Source organism: Ambystoma mexicanum, chromosome 4q (assembly GCF_040938575.1).
Source record: "Ambystoma mexicanum isolate Mex_15411 chromosome 4q, UKY_AmexF1_1, whole genome shotgun sequence".
Lineage (NCBI taxonomy): Eukaryota > Metazoa > Chordata > Amphibia > Caudata > Ambystomatidae > Ambystoma > Ambystoma mexicanum.
Window position 1 is genome coordinate 1,290,691,126 of NC_090928.1, and position 14,297 is coordinate 1,290,705,422.

The 14,297-nt window shown below is 46.5% G+C and overlaps 1 protein-coding gene across 1 annotated transcript in view; it reads right to left on the bottom strand.

The window, feature by feature from the left end:
* Nucleotides 1-14,297, bottom strand: part of RPL7L1 (ribosomal protein L7 like 1) — an 87,264-nt gene that overhangs the window by 24,887 nt on the left and 48,080 nt on the right. Inside the window, exon 5 of the mRNA XM_069608922.1 lies at nt 7,237-7,346. Coding sequence (XP_069465023.1) covers nt 7,237-7,346 — 110 coding nt within the window. The remainder of the gene's footprint in view (nt 1-7,236; nt 7,347-14,297) is intronic.

The window sequence follows — 14,297 nt, forward strand, 5'->3', positions numbered from 1 at the left end:
TCCTGGGTGGCAGAGAACTGGTTATGTCTCAAGAGTGAGAAAACTGAACTTCTGCCAATTGGTTCCCCCTCCACCTTGGGTAAACTGGAAAAGCAATATTGCTCCTTCACCATTGATAACACACCCATCGCTGTCTCACAAGTCATCAAGACACTAGGCGTGTATCTTGATCCAAACCGGACCATGCATAGACAGGTTAATGCAATTGTATCCTCCTCAGCTTATCACTCCAAATTGCTTAAACCAGACCCTTCTTCTCCCAACAGAATTACCTCACCATTGCTAGGGCAATTATTGGGTCTAGGTTGGACTACTGCAATGCCCTCTTTGTAGGGACCCCCCGCAAGAATATGGCCAAACGACAACTAGCTGAGAACAACGCCTTGAGGGCCGCAAATGGCATTTTGCGAAGGGACCATATCTCGGATGTCAGAAAGCAGATTTACTGGCTCCCCGTCAAGGAAAGGATGGTTTTAAAAACCCTTGCCTTCACACACCAATGTCTCCATGGCTTGGCCCCCACCCCTCCATCTAGCTCAAAGGATTATCAGACAACCCATCCAGACCTTCTGGAGTGGCCTACTCTAATAGAATCTCCATTCCTCTTACCTGCAGAGTGCGTGCGGGCGGCACTAGCTTCCCAACTATGGCCACCACTTTCTGGAACACTCTCCCGTCCCAGATTAGGTTGATGGATTCTCGTGCAGCAGTCCGGACAGCCATTATAACCAGGCTCTTTATTTGAACTGGCTTTTTTATCCGCTGTACGTATCTTATGCTTTTAAGTAATTTTCATCAATTGTTTTATGCAACGAAACAACTTGTACCAAGCATTACCCTGTTGTTGGGCCGCATTCTTGTAACCCTGAATCAAGCCTTAAGTTCCTCACATCGCCTCGATGCCTGTGGGCTGTAGTGCACTCTATAAATCCAAACATAAATAAAGAAGACCCCGTTTGCCCAAAGGATGAGCTGCAGAGCCATCAAAGATTCCTGCTGAACCTATTGGGTTACACATCTCCCATCCCCCCGTACCCCCAAATCTGTGTTCAGGGAGCTCTTCATGGGGTTGTCTGCTTTTAGAGGGTGCTCAGCCCTCTGCTGCCCCAACCACACATGATAGGCTTTTTTTATAGCATGCCATGGTCCTGGGCGGACTGGGGTGCCACAAGAAGCATCGCCCCAGTTCAACAATGTTTAAAAAGTCCCCTCCATAGACCCTCACCCCATGCCAGCATTTCTATTCATTGAGGCTCTGCCACAACAAGCATTAGCAAGGCCAACAGTTTAGCTTTTGTGTAGGCATGGCAAAGGCAATTGACAGGCACTGCCTTAGTGGTATGAACTGGCCATTGATGGTAGCAGGTGCAAAATGGTGCGCGTTTCTGGCCATCTAATAGCAGTGCCTGGCAAAGGCCTAATACTTCCACACAAGCCAAAACTGTTGACTTTGCCAATGCTTGTGCTATTATTGTTGTCCCTTTGTATAGCACCCGAGACCTATTCGCGAGTTTAGCACTTAATAAATCAAATCATGTAGAAAAACGCATGCAGAAAAAGCACCCCATAAGCATTAACGGCATTAATATCGGCCTGCAACTACCACCTTAGTCTGCTCTAGGTTGATTTTCAGGTTTCACACAGCTAGAACCTCGGATGAGTGAAGCATGGAGCTCGAGGCTGCACCACCATAATCTCACATCAGGCACAGATTGGAGGATTGACAGAATCTAGTTGCCAGTTGGCATCTCAGAAGTCTTAAAAATACACTGAAGCGTATCAAGCACAACCATGGGACTGAATGCAACAAGGCTGGCCATGGGTGAAGCAGGGGATCCCAAAATGCCCAAGAACAACAGGCAAGGCAGTCGCATCATGAGCCACCAATGTGGTCCTGCAGTAATGAAGTAATCTAGGGAAGGCCCTCAACAACTGGAGCCATTTCATGGAGTAAGTCGGTGTCAGGGAGAATTTTCATTTCTGTGCCAATTCCCTTTTACCTAGAGACCAGACCCCCAGCTCTTTTGCTAGACTCTGGGCTTTTTAAGTTTTACTCCAGAGTGAGTGGGATATTTTTTTCACTCACTCGTGTGTTTTCCTGACTATGATTTTCTATGTTACTTACTGTTTATAGGAGTCTGGTAAACCGCATAGTAATCTGCTTTTGCATTGTGACACACAGCACCTTTTGTGCAGTGCCACCGAAGTCCCTTGGACTTATCTTAATGTGTAAATACATTTTCGTGGGTGAACTACTGTTCCCAAGGATAATAAGATGACCCCAGTCTTACCTTTACTTTATGGGTCCAGCACACACCACCCAATGTGGAGTGCTGGGGGTTACATATTAATTCCTTTAACCCATTCCTCATGTAACATTTTGTTACAACTAACTCGCCTGAATGGCTGGTGGCAGTGGTTTCTTGTTAGCTAAGAATTGGTGCAGTCACACAGTCTGAGACTACACAAGACGTATCTGCTTGGTATTAGGTAACCCACCTTTTGATATAGGTCTGTACTACACAGGTTGGTAGTGTGACTGAGCAGCCAGGCCATCTCAATAGGAGTAAATGTGAGCTGTAGAGCTTAATACTCTTTGGACATGCAATACACTTCTCCTAGACCCTGAAGTGACTTTAATTACAAGGACATTATTACAAACACCAATATACTTTTTAGACTCAGTTTCAGGAAGGAAGGGTTAAGGAAATAGAAAGGTTAGAACATACTTTGTCATAACATGAAGACAGTTTGAATTTTCTAATGAAATCTAGGCAAGCCTTTCCCAGCAGTAAAGGTGTTCAACAAATATTACCTATGAAGGGACAAGCAATTCCAAAGTCAATAGATTAGAAAGGTGCCTTTAAGGAGCCAGGACAGCCAAAGTCAATTGGACACAGCCAATAGTCCTGATGCACTTCTTCTTGGTTAAAGTCTTTCACAAAGTCAGATAGTTCAGGAAAATCACTGAAGGAACACAAGCTGTTAAGCCAGTGCAATGGGAGTTGAAATCAACTCAGAAAAGGCAAGCCAGTGCACTTCTCAAGTGAGAAAACATGATTTGTGGCAAAATAAGTACCACAAGCCCCACAGTACCTCTGGTTTGAAGAAAGTGTTCCAGCTGGATTACTCCTTGCTACAGACAAGCAGACCCTTTTTCCTGAGCCTCAGTCATGGAGACGAGAGGGAGGACGTCTGGCGGGGCTCCTGCGGCAGTACTCGGGAGAGGACTACGTCAGCTATGGATTTTCTTGGAATCAGCGGCTCTTCGTGGTTTCAGCGCCTCGCAAACACTGATGCAGAACGAATATCTCCAGTTGGACTTTGCTTGCTCCCTCGGTCCTGGACTCGAGATCAGGATTTCCTGCTTCTGGAGTGTAGTTAGAAGGCTCCTGGAGCTTTTGGCCGATCGTTCCACGGAAGACGTTGCAGTCGATAATGGACACTCTACCCCTGGCATTGGGCTTCTGCAGCAGTGGAGAGGCACAGCAAGTCGAGATTGAGTACGTCTCAGGGCTAGTTGGTCCCTCTAACCCAATAGAAGTCTTCCATCCTGAGCTTCTCTGAGGATACGAAAAAGGAGGTCAGCACAGCAGCAAGGCTTCACTGAGCACTTCGGGGTCAGGAGGTTGCAGCAGGCTTCTCTTTACGATTTCTTCGGATGTTTTTTCAAGTGATCAACTGCCTGTAGTCCCAAGACACTCGCCTTTTGAGCTCGTTCATTCACAGCCCTACACTGTCAATCACCCAGCAGGGTGGCTGTCCTTCCCGGACAGCCAGCCGGCCATCAGGACTGGTTTCCTTCAGGCACTCCTAGAGACAAAGGACAGGGGAGTTTTGGGACCCTCCCTCACTTCCTGTCCTTCCAGACACACTGGAGCGAGCTTCAGGGCTGAAGCCTGCCAAAGGCAAAACACACAAAGGGCTCAAACCTGATGCAAACAGAGTAATAGGCAAGGTTTTTGGGACTAAGCAGAGTTGACCACTGGAGGACAACGTCCGAAGCAGAAGACGCCAGCAGCACACTCCTGGACCGCAAAGTGGCGGGTTAAGCCCTACAGCTGTGCTGATCCGGTTTTCAAATTGACAGGGCAGACCCGTAAAGGAAGACTTCCTCCCTTATGGTAGGACCGACTAGCCTCGAGAAACTATTTTAGCGCAACCCCGGACTTGCTGCGACTTTCCAAGGATGCAAAAGCCCAATACCAAGGGGTACCTCGCCCACTTGTGGATGCATTGTCTTCTGAAGTCTGAATCTGGCTAGATCTTCATAGGCATCCAGGGGACCCTACAGAAGCAAGAAATCTGCGTCTAGAGTCACTCCCTCACCAGAGTGCACGACTGAGGGCTCAAGGAAATCCTAACTGGAGCTGTTCTTTCTGTGTTGGCGCTGAGAAAAAGGCGTCAAAACCACAAAGAGCCGTTGAAGCAACAGAAATCCATTGCAGAGTCCTCTCTTGAGTGCTGCTGCAGGAGCTCGCCAGACGTCGTCCTTTCATCACCACAACCAAGGACCAGGAACAAGGGTCTACTGCATTGCATCACAAAGGCAACCAGCTGGAACAACTTCATTTCAAAAAGGTACTTTTGGGCTTGGGGTGTTTTATCCTTTTGCCATTTAGGGCGTTTCCCGTCTTTGGGAGTGCAATTTAACCGTAAACTAAGTTGACCTCAACTTACCTCCATTGGCCTTACAGCTTGCGCTTTCCAAAGGTGACTCCTACTGAGGTACTGTGATTTTCCTTTTGAACACTGACTATTTAAGAACATATTTCTAAGAGGAGCATCCGAACTTTGACTTTGCCCATTGACTTTGGCTGTCCTGGCTCCCTAAAGGCCTCCTTCTGAACCTATTGGCTTTGGCAGTGCTTGTTCCTTTACAGGTTTTAAATGTTGAACACTTTAATGTTGACATAATAGACTGTCTGCATCCCTTTGGGAGAATCTAACTGTTCTTATAACCCAGTCTGTTCTGATCTAACCTTAACCTTTCCTTCCTTAAAAAAAATCAATATTGAAAAGGTGACACTATACAAGTGCTATACTGACCTCAAATGACATCACCTCTGTGTGCTGGAACATGTGTAACATACGAATGAATTTCTCACCCACTTTACTGTTCACCTTTGAATTGAATCCTACCTTGGTATTAATGTTACAGCTAGATACAGCTTTTTAAAGAATGCTTTATATATCTGTGTATTAATAAATAAATTATATAACTAAGTGCAAGTGTTTACTTGGATACCTGAATTTACCGATTTCATTGTACAGCACACATTACATCTCTTAAGATAAGCCTGGCTGCTCAGTCACACTACCAACTTGTGTAGCACAGCGCTATATTAAAAGGTGGGTTACCTAATTCCAAGAGAAGTCTTGTGTAGTCCCACACAGTTGGACTGCACTCATTTTTACCTAACAGTCGGTTGTATTGAAACTCCATGACAGAGTTTGTGTCCGCAATTATGGTACAATACATTTCAGCACCATGTAGAGCACAAACACGCCCCGTCAAAACCACAGCCTACGCCATCTTCAGCAGGGAGGGAAGAAACAGGTGGTCCAGTTCATTCCAGCAGAACTAGAGAGCAGCGTGGATCAAGGGAATGACCAACACATCACAAAAGTCTAGACTTTCAAAAACATTGCTGCAGGCTATGGCTATAAACCAAGAGACTCCGGTAGTATGTGACCGTTGCGCCACTGCACATAATCGAACTCTCACCACAAACCTTCAATAATCGGCTTCATTCAAATGGACATCGGTATCAGGCACGAGTAGGCCATCAAAAGAAACATGTCCAGGCCAAGTTAACTGTACACAGTCAAAACTAATTTTAATGTGTACAGTTCTATCGAACTTTTCACGTCTTAAAAAAATTCATTGCTTAAATAAAAACATACCAAAAATGAAGAAAAAAAACGTGTACATGCGCTACACTATTTTATAGTGAGTATCTTAATAGTATGTTCCATGGAGTATTGGTTGGAGTAAGCCTCGATGATGTAATGAGATTAGAGAGTACAGTTCTATTTCTACCGAGATTTAACTGTAGTCCAGACATGATATAATGCAATGTGGAGTGTTTTTACTGGCACTCTTGAGGTCATCATAATCCCATACAGATTTACCCCGCATATTCATGTAGATTGGCCCGTTTAGTGGCCATTCGGTTAGCACGTGTTTTGCCGTTTCTTCTATGTGTTTCTTAGCGCACATGCGACAAGTCTTGTCCCCAACAGGAATTCCTAGTTCTGTCCCAATACATGCCAACACAGGCAACTTATTTACTCTGATTAACAGCAAGAATCTTCTCCGCTCTGGTGATGAGCACAAACTTAAGTAGCCATTGGGGGTTGGGGGGTGAGGGAGGGGAATCGATACACAAGGGTTAACATTTGGATCTCACCGTAACTTTTTACATTTTCTAGATGGGCATAATTGGACAACCAGCCCCACTCTTCCAATGTGTTGACAAACCATTTTTGTAAGCAATAATAATAGTTTGCCCAATCCAGAGCCCATTCCAAGGTCTCAAAGGTTGTGTTGACCAGCTTTCCAAACTGATGGCGTTCCTCAGAGTAGTGAGCTCCACCCAGGAGGTTTCAATGAGGGCTACTGGCGAGGTTTTAGATGGAATATGCAAGAGGCGTCTTCTTTTGATGGCCTGTACAGGCGACGAGATTAGCCCCGGCTCGAGCATTAGCAATGCGATTGGCACACTCGGACCAAGGCCGAAGTAGAACTCGCCAGAATTGCCGTTCCTGTACAAGGCATCTATACCGTATCATTGTTGCACAAAAGCACTGTTTCATACCAGAGTAGGAACCCTTGATAGCTAAAATCGGAGCTCTGAAAGTCTTTGAAATCATGGCAGTAACTCCAAAGCATGCAGTCTCCCACATGTGTGCTTGACTAGCTCAACATGCCAAAGCATTTTACATTCTTCACTCAACCTGGAGACAAATAATCCATCACACCTCTCAATCTCTCCTAAAATGTTCAATACAGTGCACTGCAAACACATGTTCCTTGATGAAACACTGCAACAGGCTTCCAGTCAACAAGAGCGTGTCCTTAAACAGCACTCCTCTGAGAATTAGCTCTAGCCTCCACTACAACCCAATACTAAAACCATGCAAAGGTTCTCACTTCTTCCCCCATCTCGGCAGACCTGTAGCCCCCACCAATGGCACATGCCAAGCCATGGCAAGTCCAGAGCAGCCGCTCACCCAGATGCTTCTCGATGAGTAGATTGTCCGTCAGCGGCACCTTCTTCTGGTTGATCTTGGCTTGGCCTCGCTTTAGGATAAGCTCCCGGATAGACTTCAGGTTTGGGTATCTGTTGGGACAGAAACAGTGCTAGTTAGGCCTGGAACACGTAAAGGAACTGCCTGCTGGGGGTTCCACCCCACTATACTGGACAAGAGCTGGAAAGAGCACAGCCATATTCAGATACTTCCATCACCATCAAAAGTACATGTTACATGGCACCACAATGCAGAGGCAGAGACAACAACATACCAAACATGAAATGAGCAGGCGTCGCACAACTCAAAAACATGACTCGAGCAAGGATTTCTAAATGCCGAACAGGAAGGAGTGGGAGTTTCTGATGCTATACACCTGAAGAGTCTACCATTCCCAGAGGAAAGTGGTACAGCAAAGAGGCCACTACCAAACACAGTAAATAAGACTATGGGACAGGAAGCAGCACAACAACGCAGACATCTTAACATTACTAAACCCCCTCCCCCTCCAACTCCCGAGCTGGAAAATAATGGCCACCAATATTTGCCTTACGATTTCCAGAAGCACCACAAGCCAAACTGGAATGATCCACCACATGACTGCCTTCAGACATAAGCAAGAAACCAACACATGGAGAGGCTTATACATTACTGGCAACAACGCTGGCACCATCAAAGACATTCCAATGGGGGCACTTCAAGGGACGGAACAAGGGAAATACAATGACATTCTTACAGGCCATGAACAGTAAGGATGTGAAATGAACTATCGTACTCGGTCGGACGACATTTCAGATAGTGCAAGTGCTAAGACATAGATAAGGAAGGGAGGGGGAGAGTGGGAAGGAAATGGAAACAGACAGGCAACTACCATGCTAGGCCGGACGACATTTCTGGTAGAGCCGGAGAGGGAGTTGGGTGCAGAAAGTGGGGTGAGGAACAAAACAAGCGACTATCGTACTAGGTCCGACGACATTTCAGATAGTGCTGGGGGGGGGTATTGGGAAGAGAGGAAAACAAAAATCCAGTAAGGGGAGGTGGAGGAGACAGACAAGGTTGCTATCATACTAGGTGCAGGGACAATTCTGATAGAGTAAGTGCATAGAAGAATGTAAGGGACGAGGGGAGGAGAAAGGCAAAGGGAGAAAGGGAGAGGAGGAGGGAACAGAGTAAGTAGTCAAAAAGAAGCAAGAGGGGAGAGCGAATACAATTGCAGCAGTCAGTAACACATAATGTTGCATTCCAGGATACAGTTCATTCCAGAAGAGAGTTTAGAGGGCAGTTGCAAATGTCATCAACCTAGAGGTGGCACTGCAGGCCATGGCACCAGATGACCTCCCACACTAGTCTGCCATACAATGAACACTAGGCAGGAGAGGGCCAGCTAGTGTGGGATCTTGAGGTGGACAGGGTTCATTTGCGAGACATCGGGTGTGGGCCCTGCCCTGTAGGAGACACTGATCCATTCCAGAACTGTGCCTTCCTTTCCATCAGACTGGCTTCAGGAAGGGAAGTGGAACTAGCCACTCTATCTGGGCATTGCTGACACTGATGGCAGATACTCAACACTTCCCTGGCACGGCTCTTTACCTTGCCTGTGTGGACTACTCAGCTGCTTTCGACAGTGTTAAAATTAAGGGAGAAGTTAGAAAGGTTGGGCATAAATTCCTCACTTCTTCACTTTATAAAATTACTGTATTCCGAAATGGAGGTTCGGGTGAGAATTTCACAGGAAGGCACTCTATCAAAGCCTTTTATGACAAATAGAGGACTTAAACAGGGGTGCCCTTTAGTGCCCATGCCTTATAATCTCTACACGGCGAAGTTGGTACTGGCGCTAAGAAAGGCACATGGCAAAAGCATCGGAGCATGAGCTGCGTTCTAACAGTTAAACAACAAAGGTTCTGACAGTGGGAAGAGGAGCATAAGGGGCCCGCTCGGAATTTAGACAGTGTCACTTTGGAACAAATTGAAGAATATAAATACCTCGGAAAGAGGATTAGAGCAAAAATGACATTGCCTTACCTAAGAGAGGGGGTTACCACTAAAGTGTGGAAGAAATGGCTGGTACTGAAAAAGATTATTAATACGTATGGTGGACCCTCGGTGGAGGCAAAGATCAGAGCATACAGGCAGTCAATTGTTCCTAGCATACTATACACGCTTTGGAGGTTATGCCCGTTAAGTGTAGTTGATTGGCTGCCGAGATTAAAGACAAAAATATTGCGCTCTTTGCTCGGCCTACCGTCAAGTATCCCGGTTGTAGCAGCACGCTTAGAACTTGGGCTCCCCCCGTACTCCCCCTTTGGAAGGTAAATTGGCCTGTAAATAATGGGTACAAATCCAATGTAGCAACACAAGGGGAGTGGCCCTGCTGAGCCTTACTACTTCACACTCTTACCGATTCTCTAAAAGTAGTTGGTACCGGAAATTGGGGAAAACTGTAGCACAAAACTTTGAGGAACTTGGAATTAAATCCCTCCCGGCAATGTTGCTAGAGCTCCAGCTGTTCAAATTGAAGCAGAACTCACGACAACTCGCAAGGGATGAATTATCTGGCCACCCAGCGAACATATAAAACCTTTTCCCAGCAAGGTTTTGATAGGCCTCTCCCAAGTCCTTTCTCACAAAACACAGCACCCCGCCCTAATGAGATTTATCTGGTCACTGCGTTTAAATGTTCTTCCTGTGTTGGAAAACACTGGGGCCTTGGTGTCCCCATGGGCCAAAAGGCGATGCCGCCTGTGTGTCGAACAATTGGAGTCCCAGAGGCCTATTCTCACTAATCGCACGACCCTCGCAAAGGAATAGGAGAATGGATATGCAGATTTTAGGCCGCACTCAGACCAATTTTGCAATACGACCTTTGGGGCGGAATCGCTTGTGATTGCAGCAGCTGCATTCCACATTTGGCTACGGGCCCTTGAAAAGCTGAAAATAATAACCGAGACCCACGCTTAATTAAACGCTAGTCCCCCTTCAAGGGCCCACTATGCAACCCTATACAAATTGGGAGAGGGGGTTTTCCCCATGACATAAGGGAAATGTTTTTCTTATTTTTTAGATTGTAAGGTTTTTATGTATTATGTAAAAGTTCTAGTTGGTTTTAATGAACTGTATCCTTTGCATGTATATGAACTTTTGTAGCACACATTTTAAAGTGTAAAAGGTCGACAATGTTCTTCCAAAAGCACTAATATATAAAAGTGTTTAAACAAAGTAACGCAGGAGAAGAAGGGTTTGATTTTCCGGATTGTGTAGAAATGCATTCACGTGGTTTGTGCCTTTTTGGGCTGTGCGCTTTTGGAAAGAAAGGCTACTGTCCACGAAGCCGCCCAAGGATTTTGGCGAGTGACAGCTGTGGGGTGAATCCTTCCAGAGGCGTGTTGTCCAGCCATTTTTGCAAGAGGTGTTTGGTGGGGAACAGAGGAGAATTAATTCAGTCAGTTTAGGGTAGGTGTTCCACATTGGTGGCCAGGAATTTAGAGGCAGAAAATGTTCTAAAAGCCTTAAGATACAGCGTAGTGTTGTCATGCTTGGGTAGTTTAGGAGAGTTCCCAAGGGTTCCATGTATAGCTTGATGAATGGGGAAAAGGATTGACTCCTGGGGGACCCCACACGTGACTGGTTCTCAGTTGGATCTAAAGCCTCTCTGTATGGCCTCGGGTCAGCCAAATGGGTAGGATGCAAGCTATTTTAGGGCTGTTTGGGAGAAGTACACCCGGTCACTGGGGTGGGAGAGTAGTGTTCGGTGTCAACTGTGTTGAAGGCAGTCGAGAAGTCCAAGAACTAGGAGGCCCGACTCTCCTGTATCAGTGATTTGCAGCACATTTTTCAACTGCAGTCACAGTGATGCATTTGTGGCTTAAGCCTGACAGGTAATAGCAGAGGAGGCCAAGCTGCTCAATTTTGGCAATCTGGGTCACAAATACTTTAATATGATATGAGAATTCATTTATAACACGCCTGTACACAAGTGTTTCTAGACGTGACAAGACAGGAAAGGGGAAACAGAAGGACAAAATTATCTTACTAGGCCTTGTGTCATTCAGATCGCGCAAGTGCGTGGAGGAGGGGAGAAGTGCCAATGGAGTGTGTGGGGGCGGGACGAGGAGAAATGCAGGTTACTCAAGTGCTGCCAGAGGGTGGCTCTTAAGTGCAAAGAGAAGTGACTGTAGGGTTACAGTTACACAAGTGCTGAGGGAGCCCGGGGGCAGTGCAAGGGCAACTGGACATGCAGGAGCCTGGGCCCAGAGTTCAGGGGTGGTCAGTGTGCGGAGCCATCAGGGACATTAGCAGGGGAGAGGAAGAGGGAAAGAAAGCGAAAAGGAAAGTCTTGAGTTGCTTCTGAAACCAGAGGTGGTTCTGCTAAAGTTTGACAGAGGCAGGGAGGCTGTTCCAGAGGGAGGCCCCAGCCGAGGACATTCTCTGCTTGGATACGGCTACCAATGGTAACTGTTGTGATGTTTGTGCAGATTGCCGCAGGTCGTGTCATTGGGCTTTTTTCTGGAGCGTGATCGCTCAGAAGAATTAGTATTGGAGAACAGTTTGAATGTTGAACCAATGAGCTCACGGTGTATGGAAACTAGAAGGGAGATTTATGGCCGGTTTGAGGTAGCGAGGGAGGTTGAAAAAATGTACAGCTCAAGAATACGGTTAGGTGAAAGAAACGCCCTGAAGACAACCTCATGGAAAGGTCGAAACACATGTTGGCATACCATCATTTTTAGACGTGTGCTATAATGTTGAATTTTCAAAGGGTTTAACAATCTGAAGAAGTCATTGTTGGTGTACACGCATCTGGTCAGGGGCACATACATCTCTGCTGGGAAAAACGTCTGACCCTTAGAATTGGAGGTGGATGAGCAGAGAGCTCAAAAAGGAAGACGTTTAGAAAGAGAAAGTTGGAGGTAGTGCTGTCCCAGGCCTGGAAAGCCTTGTGGGCGATGCAAAGGGTCTTGAATTTGATCCTTGCAGTCACAGGGAGCCAGTGCAGAGATTTCAGAGCTGGAGAGATACAATCCCTGGGCTTGAGGCCAATGACAGTCTTGCAGTCCTGTTCTGGATGAGTTGTAAAGGTCGAAGAGTAGAGGCAGGCAGATTTAGAAAGAGGCTGTTGCTATAGTCCAGCCTAGAGAGGACCAGGGCTCTAGAGACAGGGAGCTTCTGGGGGAAAGTGAGAAAAGGCAGAATACCTCTGAGGAGGTGCAGCTGCAAGTGGGACTTCTTAGAGATGTCGGAGATGCGAGGAAGAAGGAGAGGGTGGAGTCGAAGATGACAAAGTTCTTAGCCTCACAGGCAGGAACAGGACGAGGGCCCAGGGTGGGCGGCCAGAGAGAGGGGAAAGGAGGGAGGAGGGAGAAGTTGTCCCAATGAGGATCTCAGTCTTACTGGCATTAAGGCAGAGAATATTGGCGGCACACCATGCCTGAATTGCGGCATGCTTTTACATGGGTGATAACAACCCACAGACTGAAGCCAGGCTCGGGCCCTTTAGAAGTGAACTGTTCAGCCCATAGGTCCTCGCATGAAGCCCTGGTGGCAGACAGTCAAAATGGGGTGTGCTGCAACACGGACCTAGTTATTCTTACTTGCTTCAGCACATACTATCTGCACCTGCCCCAGTATGGAAGGAATAGCTACAGGTGAGCATACCTGCTAGACTGTTTTGGGGAGCAAGTTATTGGTCAGATTTCCCATCAGACTATGCTCAATAAAACCCCGATTTTCAGTATTTGTATTTATTTAGAGTGATTTACCCCAAAGGGCTGTACAACAAGAATAAACCATACAATAACATTTTAAACTAAATTTGAACAAGGAATTTACATTGGGCTGAAGAGGATAACAAGAATTACTTTAGGCAAGAAAGATGTAGTCAGGCAGAAGAACAAATAGAAAGAGGAAGAGCATTCCAATGTCCGATAGCAAGTAAAGAGAAAGAAGGAAAGCAGGAGTGGGTGCAAGGCTTTGGGAACAGTAAGAAAACCACTTCACCTTACTGTCCCCAAGCAGTCTTGCGCCCAGAAGATTGGAAGTGTCAGAGTCGAGGGCAGGGGGGAGTAAAGGGAGATATGAAAAGATAGATAATGAGGTGCAATACAACGCTGGAAGACTGAGAAGTTGAAAGAATAGAGCAATGAGGTGCCAGTTGGTAGGTGGGGAGGTCTATTAGCAGGACGATGAATTAGAAAAGATGAATACAGAGGATATGGATTGTTTGACCAAATAAACTGGCCTACTGCCGAATTGACCTATTCTTTTTGGTCTAATTTTACCTACTGCGGGGGGAGGCTGCAACCGCCCTTCATACCAATTTTCCCCCACATCCATTTTTTGGTGAAAATGTATTTTTATTGAAGACCAACAATTACATTACATTGCAGTAGCCAAACAGGTACAGATGGTTGATCCATTTTTCCCCTTTTCAAACCCACCCCGTTTCCCTCCCCCAGGGCCGGTAGCAGTTCACATTAGTTAGGTAAAACAGTCACGTCCGGAGGAGAGAAACACAACCTTCGATTACACTTTCGTTCACATTTCCCTTTGGAGCTGTACAGCGCTATTTGTTCTCCTCCCAATACTCTAGGAATGGAAGCCACATCATCTCTTTGGCTTTACACAGCCATTCTTTTTTCGTCCGGAGCATAACGCCCTCCGGGCTGCCAGTAGCAGATTTCTGGGAAAATGGGGCAGAACTAGGTATTGGTCCTCCACCAGGTCGACTCCGAAAAGCACTAGCAGTGGGGTTGCGATCCTCCCAATTCCCTCTATGTCATGAATCCAGCCCAGAATCTCCTACCAATAAGTTTGAGCTCTGGGGCAGTCCCAGCATTGATGCCAATAGTTGCTAATTTGTGAGCATCCCGCCAGCAGTGAGGGCTTATCCCAGGATGCATCGCTAATCTCGGAGGGGTGAGGTGCCATTGCTTGAGCAGCCTGCAGTTATGCATTTTGTATTGGACCAAGATAGTGGAATTCCAAATTGATCTGTGCACCGCCGCCCATCCCTCTTGGTTACCTTCCCATCCCAAATCTTGGTC